The sequence below is a fragment of the Rhinoderma darwinii genome, chromosome 11 (assembly GCF_050947455.1).
Source record: "Rhinoderma darwinii isolate aRhiDar2 chromosome 11, aRhiDar2.hap1, whole genome shotgun sequence".
NCBI lineage: Eukaryota > Metazoa > Chordata > Amphibia > Anura > Rhinodermatidae > Rhinoderma > Rhinoderma darwinii.
In genome coordinates, this window is record NC_134697.1 from 85,427,061 (window position 1) to 85,444,648 (window position 17,588).

The 17,588-nt window shown below is 46.3% G+C and overlaps 1 protein-coding gene across 5 annotated transcripts; it reads left to right on the forward strand.

Annotated features, from left to right (window-relative positions):
- Nucleotides 1-41: 41 nt before the first annotated feature.
- LOC142663710 (uncharacterized) lies at nt 42-15,660 on the forward strand. Of its 5 annotated transcripts, none has more exons than XM_075842489.1 (9): nt 42-242; nt 6,380-6,463; nt 6,584-6,775; nt 6,858-7,341; nt 7,439-7,530; nt 7,662-7,770; nt 12,970-13,064; nt 13,650-14,008; nt 15,367-15,660. In XM_075842489.1, the coding sequence occupies exons 2-9, from the start codon at nt 6,386-6,388 to the stop codon at nt 15,539-15,541; spliced, it is 1,584 nt and encodes a 527-aa protein (XP_075698604.1). In that variant the 5' UTR covers nt 42-242; nt 6,380-6,385; the 3' UTR covers nt 15,542-15,660. The 5 variants fall into 5 exon arrangements, with proteins under 5 accessions (XP_075698604.1, XP_075698608.1, XP_075698606.1 ...); XM_075842493.1 differs by having other exon boundaries at nt 42-193; XM_075842491.1 differs by lacking the exon at nt 42-242 and adding an exon at nt 534-616.
- Nucleotides 15,661-17,588: the final 1,928 nt, after the last annotated feature.

A 17,588-nucleotide genomic window follows, 5' to 3' on the forward strand; every position in this document is an offset into this window, starting at 1 on the left:
TATAACGGCTCTCTCTCTAGTGATTTTATGGCTAAAATGACGTCACTCATGACCAGAAATAGTAATCTATCTTTACGGTTCAGTTCATGCTCCAGGGCGATTTAGATTCTGTGTTTGATGTCAGCCGCCCAACTCAGATTTAAAAAGTAACAGGGCATGCGCAGGCTGGTGGCGACAAGTTCCGGGTGAGAGGGTAAGAGCAGGAGGAAGCAGAGAGGAGACATTGCTGTAACTGGCAGCAGGTATTATCTGCTATTATTATTATCATTCCAGGCTTTTATTGGTGTTTATAGATATCGCCTTAAAATTGTTTAGTCATTTACTAAAAAAATAAAGGGTTCCATTGTCACATTTTTTAAATTGCTAATTTATGCATGGATTTTAGTTTGGGCTATAAGGGAGAGGAGGAGGAGTCGAGATTATAGGAGGAGGAGATTATAGGAGGAGGAGATTATAGACGGAGATGAGATTAGAGGAGGAGATTATAGGAGGAGAGGAGGAGGAGATTATAGGAGGAGGAGGAGGAGATTATAGGAGGAGGAGGAGGAGATTATAGGAGGAAGATATTATAGGAGGATGAGGAGGAAGAGATGAGGAGGAGTGTCGCGACTTGTGGGTATGTGGACCCACTAGTCCGCACCGCCGTAGCGGGGAGGCAGCTGGCCAAACAACAGAGCACCCCAGCAATACAAAGTCCCGCACTAGGGTAACCTGAATAATGCCGAGGCTTTGGCACAGATGGAGGTGGGTGCAGCAGGTTACGCCAGACGTGGCAGGTGACAGCAGGTGCAGCACGTTGCGAGGACGAGGTAGATGACACAGGACGTAGCAGAAGACACAGGACGTGACAAACGACAGCGGGCACAGTAGACACGACTCCAACACTAGTAGGCACAGGAACAAGAACACAGCACGGGATACAGGAACAGGTAACATGGCACGGGTAACAACTGGAACGGGAAAACACTAAGGGACCATTTGCAAGACTGACATGGGCTACGCTAACAACGCTCAGGCAAGGATCAGAAGGGCAGGGCCCTTCTTATAGACCAGGAAATCATGTGTAGTTGATGATGATGATTGTCCACATGTGCGCGCTCTGGCCCTTTAATACTGGGCACGATCGTGCGCAAGCACCCTACAGGACACAGCAGACCGGAGCGTAAGTGAGTGCTGGCATCTCCTAGGAAGGAGATGCGATCCATCGCTCACTGATCCATGGCTGCGGGCGTCGGGAGGTGGGTAAACCCGATGGCCCGCGGCCATGGATGCTACAGTATCCTCCCTCTTACGCCCCCTCTTCTTGGGGCCAGAGCGAGAGAGGAATTTCTTAATGAGACCAGGGGCACTGAGGTTCTCTTCCGGCTCCCTGGACCTCTCCTCAGGACCAAACCCCCACCAGTCCACCAAATATAAAGTCCTTCCTCCTACCCTTTTGTAGTCCAGGATCTCCCTCACCTCAAACATATCAGAAGAACCGCTGGGAGCAACTGTGGAACTGGAAGTCTTACTGTAGCGGTTTAAGACCACTGTTTTCTTAAGGGACACATGAAAGGATTTGGGGATTCTGAGGGTAGGAGGCAGCCGAAGCTTATAGGAGACAGGGTTTATCTGTTGCAAAATCTCAAAAGGAGCGAGGAACCTGGGAGCAAACTTGTATGAAGGCACCTTTAAGCGAATGTTCCGTGAGGACAGCCAGACTTTGGTACCTGGAAGATATCTCTTCTTTTTGTATATGCTTTTTGCTTCATGCGATCGACTGCCAGCAAAATAGAGGACCGGGTCTGTTGCCTGATTTGCAGAAAGTCCCCAAATGCAAAGTCAGCAGCGGGTACCTGAGATGTAGTCGACACAGGGAGAGGGACTCTAGGATGTTGACTGTACACAATGTAAAACGGAGTGGAAGTGGTGGACTCACTTGTGTGGTTGTTATACGAGAACTCGGCCCATGGAAGAAGCTGTACCCAGTTATGCTGCAAGTAGATTAAGTGGCGGAGATAATTCTTCATGATCTGGTTGATCCTCTCGACTTGCCCATTGGACTGGGGGTGATAGGCTGAGGAAAAGTCCAATCCCACATCCAGGAGCTTACAGAGGGCTATCCAGAATTTTGAGGTAAATTGAGCCCACCGATCGAGCACAATGTCAAGGGGCAATCCATGAAAGCGGAAGATGTGCTGAATGAAGAGACTCGCCAGTCGGGGAGCCGAAGGATGGAGTTTGTCACAGACCTTCGTCTCTCAGCAGGATGCAATACTGGGTGGTGGTGGACCGGTTTTCGAAGATGGCACATTTTATCCTGCTGACCGGCCTGGTCAGCAGGATAAAATGTGCCATCTTCGAAAACCTGTCCACCACCACCCAGACAGTGTTGCATCCTGCTGAGAGAGGAAGGTCTGTGACAAAGTCCATGGCAATGTGCTGCCAGGGGGCATTGGGTACAGGCAGAGGTTGGATCAGGCTGGCAGGCTTGGAGTGGGTAACCTTGTTAAAAGCACACACCGTGCAGGAAGAGACAAAGTCGACAATATCTTTGGGTAGCGTGGGCCACCAGAGGTGATTAGCAATCAGGTCCCGGGTCTTACGAACACCAGCGTGCCCAGCCAGTTTAGAGCTCTGTCCCCAGCAGAGAATTCTCCTCCTGTCTGCCAATCGAACGAAAGTCCTCCACCGAGGGATGTCTCTAATCTGCAAAGGATTGTCAGTGACGATGCAGGACGGGTCTATGATACTTTGAAGGGACTCCACCGTGTCATCCGTCTCCAATGACCTGGACATTCTTGTCAGCGGGACGGTAGTGGTGCACAAATTGGAAAAGGGTGAAGAACAGCGACCACCTAGCTTGACGGGGATTTAGTCGTTGAGCGGACTGGAGATAGATGAGGTTCTTTGTGGTCGGTGTAGATCAGGATGGGGTGAGCTGCGCCCTCTAGAAGATGTCTCCACTCCTCTAGAGCAAATTTGATGGCCAGTAGCTCCCGATCTCCAATAGAGTAGTTGCGCTCTGCAGAAGAAAAAAAGTCTAATAGCCACATACTACTGCCTTTCCTTTGAGGCTTCTCTGTAATAGAAGTGCACCTGCACCAACAGAAGAAGCGTCCACCTCCAATGAAAACTGCCGAGATATGTCTGGATGATGGAGGATCGAGGCTGGAGTGAAGGCTTTCTTGAGGCTAATAAATGCGGATTCTGCCGCAGAAGTCCACACCTTGGCATTCACACCCTTCTTGGTAAGGGTAGAGATGGGAGCTGTCAGAGATAAGAAGTTTGGGATAAACTGCCGGTAGAAATTGGCAAATCCCAGGAAACGCTGTATGGACCTCAGGCCTTGAGGACGTGGCCATTCCAGTGCAGCCTTTACTTTCTCAGGATCCATCTTGAGACCTTGATCCGAGATGATGTAGCCCAGGAAGGGCAAAGACTTCTTTTTAAAGATGCACTTCTCCAGCTTGGCATATAAACGATTCTCCTTTAATCGTAGTAGAACTTGACAGACATGCCTCCGATGAGTTGTCCGATCTGGGGAGAAAATCAAAATATCATGGAGATAAACTACAACACAGACATGTTTGACATCTTCAAAGATATCATTGACAAATTCCTGGAAGACCGCGGGAGCGTTACACAGTCCGAATGGCATCACCAGGTATTCGTAGTGCCCATCTCGTTAAACGCCGTCTTCCACTCGTCCCCTTGACGGATTCGGATCAAATTATAAGCCCCACGCAAGTCTAATTTAAAAAAAATTCTGGCTCCTCGTATACGGTCAAACAGTTCGGATATAAGTGTCAACGGGTATTTGTTCTTGACCGTGATCTGGTTGAGACCACGGTAGTCAATGCAGGGTCAAAGGTATCCGTCATTCTTTTTAACAAAGAAGAACCCAGCTCCGGCCGGGGAGGAAAACGTTCAAATGAAACCCCTCTCCAAATGCTCCTTGATATAGGCCGACATGGATAGAGACTCTGACAAGGAGAGAGGATATACCCGTCCACGGGGGAGATGGGCTTTAGGAACCAGTTCAATGGGGCGGTCATAAGTAAGATGTGGACGCAGCGTCTCAGCCTCCCTCTTGCTGAAGACATCTGCAAACTGAGCGAAATGTGGGGGCATTCCCACCAATGACTGAGGTAGGGGAGGATGGATCTGCAACAGACAACGATCGAGGCACTAGGAGCCCCATTGGTGAACCTCTCCAGAACTCCAGCATGCAGTCAAAGCCAAGGTAGGCCGAGCAGAACAGGATTGATGGCCTTGGGCAAAACAAGAAATAAAATTAGTTCGGAATGATAGAATCCAACTTGGAGCTTCAACGGCTTGGTCTTAGATACGATTGGATCGGGCAGAAGCAGTCCGTTCACCGAGGCAACAGCCAAAGATATCTCCAGAGGAACTGTGGGCAACTGGAGATGATCCACTAGCTCCTTTTGGATGAAGTGTGCCGCGGACCCGGAGTCCAGATAGGCAGAAACCCGATGCGTCTTCTCGCCGGATACTATGGTCACAGGACTCGTCAACTTGAAACAGAATGCTTTATATGGTACTGTACTGCCTAGGGTTGTCTCTTAAACCAATCCAAGGCACTGGGGTCTCTCTGGCCTCTGGGGACACAAACGCACCATATGGCCTCCGAGGCCACAATACAGACAAAGTCCAGAAGTGCGTCTGCGTTGTCTCTCCTGGGTAGACAATTGAACTTGGATCATCTGCATAGAATCCTCTGGTAGGACGACTGACGAGGATAGTAAGGATTGCTGGAAAATAGAATCCAGCTTAGGAAATCCTCTCTCCCGGAGAACCTCTTGAGAACGCTCCCGGATCCTCATGTCAACCTGGGTGTCTAGTAGGATGAGATCGTCCAGGGTAGGTGGCAGATCGTGAGCGGCCAGCTCGTCTTTAATCCCAGAAAACAATCCCTGCCAGAATGTGGCCAACAAAGCCTCATTGTTCCAAGTTAATTCAGCAGCCAGGGTATGGAACTGAATGGCATACTCGCCCACGGAGTCGTCTCCCTGGTGTAGGGTCAGCAGGGATGCAACAGACAAAGAAACTCTCCCAGGTTCCTCAAATATCGAGAAGAAAGTCCGTGAGAAGCACAGCAAATCACGGGTCTCTGGTCCCTAATGTTCCCACAGAGGATTTGCCCATGCCAGGGCTTTGCCAGTAAGGAGAGAGATGATTAAAGCGATCCTGACGTCATCAGAAGAGAAGGCCCTGACATGTAGTCTTAAGTGGATCTGGCACGGATTCAGAAATCCCCTGCAGGTCCTCGTGTCTCCGTCATAGCGAATAGGTAGCGGCAAGAAGCATAGGGGATCGGCACTGGTACGGACAGGACGTGTAGCAGGAGGAACAGCAGAAATGAATGCGGTGATGACTGTGGTTGGGGCAACCAGCCAATAAGCAATGGCGTTCACCGACAGGAGGAGTTGGTCTTGTCGTGACTGGAGGTCTAGCATCTTGGCCAGAATGGCTTGTGTTGTTAAGGTCTCAGATTGACCAGCGGCGTCCATGGCCTGAGTGTACTGTCGCGATTTGTGGGTATGTGAATTCACTAGGTCGCACCGCCGTAGCGGGGAGGCAGCTGGCCAAACCGAGCACCCCAGCAATACAAAGTCCCGCACTAGGGTACCTGAATTAGTCCAGACAGTGGCCGAGGCTTTGGCACGGATAGAGGTGGGTGCAGCAGGTTACACCAGACGTGGCAGGTGCAGCACGTTGTGCCAGATCACACTGGATGTGGAATATGGCACTGGACGAGGTAGATGTCACAGGACGTAGCAGAAGAAACAGGATGTGGCAAAGTGACAGCAAGTGCAGTAGACAGGACTCCAACACTAGTAGGCACAGGAACAAGAACACAGCACGGGATACAGTAACAGGTAACAGGGCACAGGTAACAACTGGAACGGGAAAACACTAAAGGACCATTTGCAAGACTGACATGGGATACACTAACAACGCTCAGGCAAGGATCAGAAGGGCAGGGCCCTTCTTATAGACCGGGAAATCATGTGTAGTTGATGATGATGATTGTCCACATGTGCGCGCGCTGGCCCTTTAAGGACACAGCGGACCGGAGAGGAAGTGAGCGCTGGCGTCTCCTAGGAAGGAGATGCGAGCCAGAGCTCACTGATCCATGGCTGCGGGCGTCGGGAGGTGAGTAAACCCGACGGCCCGCGGCCATGGACGCTACAAGGAGGAGGTTATAGGAGGAAGAGGAGGAGATTATAGAAGGAGGAGGAGGATTCTGGGGTATAATACTATAGTATATTATATGTGGAGGTGTATTTTACTGAGTTGTGTTCTGGTGGATTCTGAAGTTGGTTCTGTAGTTTAATGATGAAGTTTAGTAAATGTGATATCTCTTCCTATATAGATCATCATGATGGAGAAGAAGAGTCACGTGACTGAGAAGATATTAAACTTCACGCTGGAGATCATCTACCTGCTGACTGGAGAAGTGAGGAATTCTGGACATTATGTCACATGACGTCACTCTTTAAATAATGAAACAAAGACCATGACTGTAGCGTTGGGTATGTTTATAGGGATATTCATCCGAGTCTCTTTCCATACACAGGATTACACTGTAGTGAAGAAGACATCTGGTGAGCATGTGGCTTCCATCATTCATCCCCTTGTGTCAGAAGGATGGAGAAGGAGCCACAGCCCCATCACAGGACCTCCACCTCACTCACCAATCCAAGAGAAAAGCAATGAGCAGAAGATCCTAGAACTCACCAACAAGATCATTCATCTGCTGACTGGAGAGGTGAGGACTACCGGGAATGCTGGGACATTATATAGTAACGCTATGAAGGTGTCGGGATGATGACTGTATCATTGTGTGTCAGGTTCCTATAAGGTGTCAGGATGTCACCGTCTATTTCTCCATGGAGGAGTGGGAGTATATAGAAGAACACAAGGATCTGTACAAGGACATCATGATGGAGGACCACCAGCCCCTCACATCACCGGGTAAGAGGGATCTGTACAAGGACATCATGATGGAGGACCACCGGCCCCTCACATCACCGGGTAAGAGGAATCTGTACAAGGACATCATGATGGAGGACCACCAGCCCTTCACATCATCGGGTAAGAGGGATCTGTACAAGGACGTCATGATGGAGGACCACCAGCCCCTCACATCACCGGGTAAGAGGGATCTGTACAAGGACGTCATGATGGAGGACCACCAGCCCCTCACATCACCGGGTAAGAGGGATCTGTACAAGGACGTCATGATGGAGCACCACCGGCCCCTCACATCACCGGGTAAGAGGGATCTATACAAGGACGTCATGATGGAGGACCACCGGCCTCTCACATCACCAGGTAAGAGGAGACTTCCTTTAATTGCAAAGTAAAGAGCTGTTTTGAGGGTCACTTCAATTCACCCATCATCAGGTCATCACATACATGTTTCCTACAGATGGATCTAGTAAGGGAAATCCACCAGGGAGATGTCCCAGTCCTCATGTGTATTGCCCAGAGGAAAATCACACTGCCCCACAGGATCATCAGGTAGATGGAGTAATTTCTTCAGCATCATGACTAGATTTGTAGAACTTCATAGATCTCAGGCACAAGTGTTGTTCTGATAAATCTCCATTTATAAACTTCAGCTCTATAATATTTGCTTTTGTGGGTTACAGGTGGGAGACCTTATAGATATTAAAGTAGAAGTTATAGAAAACGAAGAACAATCGTACATGTGGGGTGGTCAGTGTAAGGAGGAGGAGACACCTACAGACATCAGCCCAGGTGGGTAGTAAACGCGAAGAACCCTTGTGTCTGCCGCCCAAGTCCCATCCGTGATCCGTGGACATGTTCTATCTTTCCAGGGATCGGTTTGTTTTCACGGACCCGATTCACCCACTGAAGTGAATGGGTCCATGAAAACTATCGGGTGCAACTCGCATGCCATGAAAAACTTCCCGAGTGGCACTCGGTCGTGTGCCAGAAGACTAAATACAAAATAGTCCTTGTTCAGTGATTCCAATTTCTTGTTGGGAGTCATATGAGGCCAACGCTCTTTTCTTTATATAGTCATGTACCTTCCATTCATAATAATTGACAAGTCTCTCTCCCACACTCTCTGAGGTTTCTCTTGCCTCAGTATAGGCCAGGGCTACTCAAATATTTTTAGTGAAGGTCCATTTACCTGGGTCTGCCGTCAGGTGAAGGCCTGAGCAGAACACCAACAGTAAGGCTATATTCATATGGGTCAGATTTGCCATAGGCAATTCGGACCCATGGATCTGCAGCAGAAATCCGAGGCTTATCTGCCACAATGCTCCTTATAGAAAGTGCCACAGAGTTCCCCCTGTAGAGAGTGCCACACATAGTACCCTTATAATAATAATAATAATAATAATAGGGGGCCGCCTCCTCTTTCTAATGGCTTAGATGCCGGTGTCGCTATTGACCGCAGCATCTAAGGGGTTAAACGAGTGAGATCACGCTCATTGCAGTATAGTGTCGGCTGTAAACACAGCCGACACCCGCTTAGTATGAAGCAGGCTCAGCCCATGATCCCGCTCCTTAATTCCCCTTGCCAGATATGACGTAAGTATACGTCAAATGTCGGCAAGAGATTAAAAGGAACCTGTCATCTGCTTCTTTAGCCATCAAGCTGCTGGCATGGCGCTGTAGGGCCTTTAACCCCTTAACGCACCTTGACGTAAGTGCACGTCAAAGTGCAGGGGGAGAAGTATGGAGCGGGTGTCAGCTGTGTATTACAGCTGACACCTGGCACTAATGGCCAGAAGCAGTGATCGCGCGGTTCCTGGCCGTTTAACCCCTCAAATGCTGCGGTTGGTCAATTGTGACTGCAACATCAGAGGCGTTTTAGAGAGGGGGCACCCCACTCCGACAGCTCAGGGTCGGCCCCACAACGCGATCGAGGGGTGGCAATAGTTGTCATGGCAGCCCAGGGGCCTAATGAAGACCCCCAGAACTGCCTTTCTTCATCTCCTGTGACAATATACCGCAATACATTATTATTGCAGTGTATTGTACCAGCAATCTAATAAACGCTGGTTCAAGTCCCCTAGGGGAACTAATTAGAATGTGTAAAAAATAAAGTTAAAGTTTTTAGTAGTCAAATTTTTTTTTACATTTTTTTAAATTAAAAGTTCAAATAACCCCCACTTTTCCCCTTTTTCCTTTTATATAATGTAAAAAATAAACAAAATTGGTATCACTGCGTCCGTAAAAGTTTGAACTATTACAGTATAGCATTATTTAATGCCCACGGTAAACGCCGTACAAAGAAAAAAATATAAACCGCCAGAATCGCAGTTTTTTTTGCCCAACTTAATGGTGAAAAAAAATTTAATAAAAGGTGATCAAAAAGTCGTATGTACCAAAAAAAACACAGCTCGTGCTGTGGAGTTATGGCTTTCAGAATATGGGAAAACATTTTTATTTTTATTTTATAATAGTTTTTTCTTTGTAAAAGGAGTAAAACATTAACAAAAACCTATATAAATCTGGTATCGCTGTAATCGTATTGACCAGCAGAATAAAGCAAATTTTTATTTTTTACCGCACGGTGAAAGCCGTAAAAACAAAACCCAAAAGGAAGTGTAGATATGGTACTTTAAATGGTGCCAATAGAAACGACAACTCCTCCCGCAAAAAATAAGCCCTCACACCGCGTCATTGACGGAAAAATAAAAAAGTTTTGGCTCGTGGAAGGCAGGGAGTGAAAAACAAAAAAGGGGAGAAAAAAAATGGCTTGGACACTAAGGGGTTAAACACTATTCTAACCATGCCCTTGTTAAAATGGTCAGGTGGCCCTTTTTGCAGAATAAGAAGTCATACCTGGAGGCAGTGCAGCAGCGTCACGGAGTCTGCGCTGTAAGAACGCCAATTTTTCCGTGATTGACATCCAATCCTAGAGGGATAGTCGTGCTTATGGGGCCGATTCTCTGACGTTGCTGCGCTGTCCCAAATACTCCAGGTACGCTATCTGCATACAGCGTGCCCCCAGTATAAGACTGTCTAGTCTAAGGTTAGAGATCAGTAAATCTACCCCAGTGTTTCTCAACACGATTCTTGACAACGAACACTATGAGGGCGACCACCCACCCATGTGCGCTGGACCCAACTGCCTTATAATGGGGTCCCATAGGGTTTACTCGCAGGAAGGATCACGCTGCGGACAACAATATCCCTACTATCAATGTGACTGGAATTTTTGACAACTCAAATGTCAACCGAGTATTATCCATTCATAAATCGGGGTCTGTTCACATGTGTGTCAGACTTCCCGGAATGAGTTTATTGTTTCGATTTCGGGCAGAAAAAACAGTGCAGCATACGGCACTTTGTAATCCAGTAAAATATTGAAATCCATAAAAAAAACAGGACAGATCCCAATATAGAAAATAGGGAGCGTCTGGTAGGATTGGTGTCCCTCGTGATAAATCTGACACGCCAACTTTTTAAATGAGTCTGTTCCTATAGGGAAACCGAAAAACACAAATGAGAACGCAGATGTGATTCCAGCAAAACCTATTGAAGTCAGAAACAATTGTACATCTGCTCACTTTGATGCCAGCTTTGATGCCCAGAACCGGTTTGGGCCAGGCTAAATTCTACTGAATTTGATGTGGGTCATGACCCACTGTATATTAGCAGCGTGAGATCAGTGGCCCAAACTCATTTAATACCTTAAAGGGGTTGTGCCACAAAACACATGTATCCCCTATCCACAGGATAGGGGATACATGTGTGATCTCCTGGGGGTCCGAACCCTGGGACCCTAAACTATATGGAGAATGGGGAACCAAAAGTACCCCATGAGAAGCTTGGGACTTCCAGAGTCTGTGTCCGGCTTGTGTGTCCAGCAGCTCCATAGAAATGAATGGAGCATCGGTCACGCATGCGCACGATTCCAACCGGTGCTCCATTTATTTCTATGGAGCTGCCGGACACAGACTCTGGAAGTCCCAAGCTTCTCATGGGGGACTTTCGGTTCCCCGTTCTCCTTATCGCTGGGGGTCCCAGGGGTCGGACCCCCTGCGATCACATCCTGCGGATACATGTATTTTGTGGCACTACCCGTTTAAGTCACACTTTGTATTGCCCAATTTTAATGCCCATTTGTGTGCCAGCTCTTTCTGTTTTTCGCCTGTTATCAACTGTTTTCACCTCTGGCCAACTCAGTACAACGTATTTTATTATTAATGAAGGTTTTCACCATAATATATTAATAAAACAAACAAATACTGAATGTGAATAAGAAACTGGACGAATAAGAAACCAACTTCCGCATGGTAAGAACCTATATCAATTTGGTATCGCTGTAATCATAACAACCAGCAGAATAAAGTTATTATTTTATTTATACCACACGATATACGGTGTAAATCTAAGATGCAAAAAAAAAAAGAATGGAAAAAATTTCAGTTATTTTCCCATTAACCCCTCAAAAAAGTTAAAATGTTTTGTATAGGCGAGCATAGTGTGGGGTGAATTTTAGCTTGGGTCTTGTTACTACAAGCTCCTGCGTGCCCTCTGATTTATTTATTATATTATTTGTACACCTCAACGTTGAAATTGCAACACAAGTATGAGCGCCACACGCAGAAATCCACGCACTTCCACGCCTTGCATTATTATCAATGAGGTTATTAATGGTTGTCTGAGGAATGTTGCGCCACGCTTATGCACCTGGGCACGCAAATCATCAAGATTGGCTGCTGGCAGCTCCTTTTGCAATTGCCGACCAATGACGTGCCAGATGTGCTCGATGGGAGACAAGTCCGAAGACGCTGCAGGCCATGGTAGCACGTTCAGGCCACGCAGGCTTCTCACAGTAGCACGAGCAACATGTGGCCTGGCTATGTCCAGTTGAAGTACGGCTTCTGGGACACTTTGGAGAAATGGCCGTTCCATTGGTTCCACGACCAAATCAATGTGATGCCGACCTGAAATGAAGACTAGAGGGGTCCGTTTACCGTACGTTATGCCACCCCACACCGTAATCCTGGGAGTAGCACCGGTGTGATGTTCCCTTGCGTAGTCCTGGCTTTGCCCCTGTGATCTCCAGACCAATCTCTGGCTGTCATTGTGTCCGAGACAAAAGCGGGACTCCTCTCTGAAGAGGACAGACCTCCGTTGCCGTATTCCTGTGCACCATGATAGCCTTTGAGATCGGTGGCGTGTGGTCAATGAAACACCTGTAGCTGGATGTCTGGCTCGTAGCCCAATGTCGTGCAAACTCCATCTAAACATTTGTGTTGATACTGGTTGCCGCCCTAGACTTGGGATGTGACGTCCAATTTCACTTGCAGTACGGAATGGATCACTACGCGCTATTCTTCCAATCAGACGATCCGTCCGTGCAGAGGTTCGCCTTCGCGCACTTCTTGCTGTCATTCACGTTTGTTGTTGTTCTCCCAACCTGTGGGACACGCAACGTTGAACAGCGCTGAATTCTCTGCCTAGGCACGTAGCGATCTGCCGGAGTGATAAACCAAGATCTCTCATGTCAAGGATTCTGTCTCTCTAGGTTTACGACAAGGGGCGATAACTGGCACATCGTCGAAAAGGAGGCATCGCACAATCATCCCGCACCTCGCGATCTGATGTTTAATGTGACTAAAAAGCTTTGCTTTCTATCTGGTATTTATCCCCCCCCCCCCTCCTCCCCATGCCACAGATTGGAGCTCGGTGCTGGAAAATGTGATCATTTGCAGATCTTCGCGACACCTGCGACTTCCTCCATTTACATAACCTTACGGCTCGTCCTTCTTGATGTTGCAATTTCAATGTTGAGGAGGGTATGTACATCTTGTTGTAGATTGAGATTATTGGCTTTTCTGATGTTGTAGCACTACAACTCCCAGCACACCTTTTTTCCTGACTATTGGAAGCCTATTTATTTCTGATTATCGTTTTTGGATTACAGCGTAGCCTGTTAGCTAACTGTCTGGTGTACTACCCATGTAGAACTACAGATTCCAGCAGATGACAACGATATGACTTGCTCGATGTATGAAAGCTTGAAACCCAGAGCGACCCTGCCGATGACTAGGGAAGAAAAGGCAAGTATGTCATGAATAATAAAATACATACAAAATGTGTATCTATAAATATATCTCCCAATCCATGATGTAGTATACAGCCACATATAGAGTTAAAGAGTACAAACCTTTTAGTATTTTTCATATTCGAGCATGAACAAACAACAACCTTCTTATGATCTATTGCCTGTTTAGCAGCTGGTTCGGTCCCAGTGATCACCGGAAGAAAACAATGTTTGTTTTCATTAAAGTGGTTGTCCATTCCCTAAAAATTGATGCACTATCCTCAGGATAGGCCATCAATATCTGATTGGTCGGAGTCTGACCGCCGGGTATGAGTGCTGAGGCCCCTTCAAAACCGCTGATTGGAGGGGGTGCCGGGAGTCGGACCCCGACTGATCAAACATTGATGGCCTATCCTGAGGATAGGTCATCAATTTTTAGGGACTGGAAAACCCCTTTAAGCTGTTGTTTTGGAAACAGGAAACATTAGGATATTAGGTGGTTGAAGTATTTTATATTTAAAGCTGTTTTAACTTTCTTTTTATCAACCTAGTGTTCCCTTTTAGGACGTGACTTATTATTTATTTTTTATACTATTTTCAGCTTGCAATACTTTTCAGTCAACTGGAAGCAAAGTATGGCCCCACCAATTCAACGGAGGACTGTTTCCCCAGTAACCCTCTTAAAAGTCCAGGTTCAGAAGCTGATGAATACGAGGAGGACCCCTCACGTGTGGGCAATAATGAGTGGTGCAGTTGCCAACACTGTATACCAATGCCCACAGCTCTCGAGTCTGTGTGTTGTCAACAGATCGATAACGCCCGGGAAAACATGGAGGGCCTCTTGTGTATAACGGAGCACAATTGCTTTAACATCTATTGCGAAAACCCTATGTACGTTAATATAAGCATGCGAATGATTGGAGATGTAAGAGGTCCTCCTCCGGAGAAAGACAAAAGCAGGTAGAAATGCCTTTTATATTTTTATGGGTAGTTATACTAACATAAAGCAGGCTCGCCCATCAGTTAGCCCTCTGGCACACGTCCTTGTGTTCTGCCCGAGTCCCGTCAATGACCAATGGAAAGATAGGACATGTTCTATCTTTGCATGGATCTGATTCACCCACTGAAGTGAGTGGGTCCATGGAAACTATCGGGTGCCACTCGATTGTGTGCAATAGCACTTAGACTGAAATTTCTAGACCTAATAAAGCCCAATACTGGTCTTCAGGAAGTCCACTAGGAAATTTAAGGGTGTCTGTCCTGACAGCCTATGATGATAGGGCATCTGCTCTTACTAAATGGCTTGGACCTCAAGTTTTGTGGTATGTGCTGAGTAATCAAATGTGCCAAGTGGACTCACATGCCAACCACTTCAGGAATGACTCTACACAGATGGAAGTGGCACCCTCTTCAGTCCTGTTCATGCATCTGATTGGCTGAGAGAGATTGGACACTAATTACCATATTGTGAAGGATTTACCAGACACAGCTTCTGTGTCGACGGCCGTGGTTAATCAGCCTGCATCTGTTCCTAGGTCTGCTAGAGTGACTCGATCTGCTACCACTCAGGCTGGTAGGCTGAGGAGTGGGAGAACCTATCGCAGCCTGGCCAGACTGTTCTAGCTCCCGCTCTCGGTCTATTTATACCTTCATTTGCTGCTTGTCCTTTGCCTGTGAGTCTCTTGTTTCCTGGCTCTGCTGTTCCTGCTGTTACCATTGACCTCTGCTTCATATTGACCCTGGCTTTACTGACTATTCTCCTGCTCTGCGTTTGATACCTCGTACACTCCTGGTTTGACTCGGCTCGTCGACTACTCTGTTGCTCACGGTGTCTCCGTGGGAAACTTCCCCTCATTCCTTTGCTTTTGTGTTCCCTTGTCTTGTTTGTCTGTCGTGCACATAGTGAGCGTAGGGACCGTCGCCCAGTTGTACACTGTTGCCTAGGATGGGTTGTGCAAGTAGGCAGGGACTGAGTGGCGGGTAGATTAGGGCTCACCTGACTGTCTCCCTATCCTGACATTACACATATAGCCATGAACCTCCATATACCCCGCTGTGACTCCTGACACCCTTTATGAGTAATCCGAGAGCGATTTAATGTCACAATTGCATCAAATAGTTCAGACTTGTTCAGGATATTGTAAGGGATGAAGACCCTTTTGGTGACCGATTCCTTTTAACATTCATTTGAATGAATATTATCGGAAAAACTTTTCCACTGATAGCAATGTAATGGATATGGGCAGCTATAGATTAGTGAGGTCATTCACCTGTATGAAATATGTAAATGTATATTGTATTTTATTTATTTTTTTAAGATTACTTCGAAAAGCTGCTTATCGTGGATTCCTGGCTTGGATTCATGGCTACCTGGATATCAGAAACAAAAAAGCAGTGCCTTCCTGTGTAGTGAAAAAAGTGAGACAAGCATTTCAGTATACCGGCTTACATGTTCCTAATGACTATGCAGCAGAGTATATGGCAATTGATTAAAATTTTATATTTTGTCAATGCATGAAGAATTAGATTTTTAGTTAAAAAACATTTTACATTAGTAAAAAACTTGGCTAAACATTTTTTTTTACATAAACAATAAAAAATATTTTTGCTAATTTTATTTGTATTTTTTAAATTTTTGTAAATAAAAGTTTCTCCAGTCAATCAATACAATTTATATATTGAATGCTTAAAGTGGTACTCCAGTTTCAGCAAATTATTATTCTTTGCTTAATAAAAAGGTAGTCAGGGAGTACAAATCCTTCCTGGTCATGTGGTGATCACACAGGCTCAGGATTGATCACAGTTACAGTATCGGTGTATCAGACCTGAGTGTGCCCATCACATGACCATGACAGATTTGTATCCCTGGGAAGTAAACAAATAAAGTTCCTATTTGATAACCGGAAAAGAAAGATCATGAAAACTGCAAAGAATTAATACAGACAGTAGATAAAAAAAAAAATATAATTTATTTTCTGAAACCAAAATACCCCCTAAAAAATAGACATTTGATCAGTAAAATAGATCATCACCAAGTAGCGAGGACTGAGTGGGGTGTGTAGATGTTAACTTTTATATGGTCACTGCACTGTGTAAAAAATTCAGTATTTATTTATGGAAAAACACCAACATTGAGAAAATTTGGAAATATTAGCATTTTTAGAAATTTGCTTGTTAGACAGATAATAATCCCACATACAATAGTAACAAGTTAACCTTTCCCATATGTCTACTTTATGTTGGTATCGTTTTATGAACGTCTTTATATTTTTCTAGGATGTTACAAGACTTAACTTGTTTAAAGGGACCAGTTCAATTGCTGAATTATATCTTTCAAACCCCCCATAAATCACCCCATTTTAAAAACTGCACCCCTCAATGTATTCAAAACAGCATTTCCCGGGATTTAAAGCAGAGTGTAGCGTCCATGGCAGCGGGCCGTCAGGTTTACTCACCTCCCGACGCCCGCAGCCATGGATCCGTGAGGGCTGGTCCCCATCTCCTTCCTAGGAGACGCCAGCGCTCACTTCCGCTCCAGTCTGTTGTGTCCCGTAGGGTGTGCGCGCACGCTCGTGCCCAGCCTTAAAGGGCCAGCATGCGCACAACAGAAATCATCATCATCAACTGCCATGATTTCCTGGTCTATAAGAAGGCTCGAGGCCTTATGATCCTTGCCTGAGAGTTGTTAGTTTTCCCAGTCTGTCTTGCAAATGGTCCCTTAGTGTTTCCCGTTCCAATTGTTACCCGTGCCTTGTTACCTGTTCCTGTATCCCGTGCTGTCCTTGTTCCTGTGCCAAGTAGTGTCGGAGTCGTGTCACGTCCCGTGTCATCTGCCACATCCGGAGGAATCCGCCACGTCCTGTGTCATCTGCCACGTGCAGAGTAACTCGCCACGTCTGGCGCAAGCTGCGGCACCTGTGTAATCCGCCACGTCTGGCGTTACCTGCTGCGCCCGTCTCCGTCTGTGCCATAGCTGCGGCCACTGTCTGGACTACCCAGGTACCCTTGTGCGGGACATTGTATTGCTGGGGTTTCCTGTTGTTTGGCCGGCTGCCTCCCCGCTACGGCTGTACGGCCTAGTGGGTCCACTGACCCGCCTCGTGACAAAGAGTAGAGGTAAAATTTACAATTTAAATATTTTTTGGTGCAGAAATTCAGTTTAATCAATTTTTTTTTCTGTAACAAAGTTTTACCAGAGAAACGCAACTCACTATTTATTGTCCAGATTCTGCAGTTTTTAGAAATATCCCACATGTGGTCCTAGTATGCTAGACTCAAACACAGGCCTCAGAAATGAAGGGGCACCTTGTGCATTATGGGGTCTTTTTGTTAGAATATATTTTAGGCACCATGTCAGGTTTGAACAGGTCTTGTGGTGCCAAAATATAGGAAACTCCCCCAAAAATACACCATTTTGGAAACTACACTCTCCAAGGAATTCATCTAGGGGTATATGAGCATTTTGACCCCTCAGGTTTTCTTTGCTGAATTTATTGAATTGAGGCTGTGAAAATGAAAATCTAATTACTTTTTAATTTTT

What these genes read in the sequence shown, in the direction of transcription:
- LOC142663710 (XM_075842488.1), top strand. An exon ending in CTGCCCCACAGGATCATCAG is followed by an intron (nt 7,531 to 7,661) that starts GTAGATGGAGTA and finishes TGTGGGTTACAG; the next exon opens with GTGGGAGACCTTATAGATAT. An exon ending in CCGGAGAAAGACAAAAGCAG is followed by an intron (nt 14,009 to 15,366) that starts GTAGAAATGCCT and finishes TATTTTTTTAAG; the next exon opens with ATTACTTCGAAAAGCTGCTT.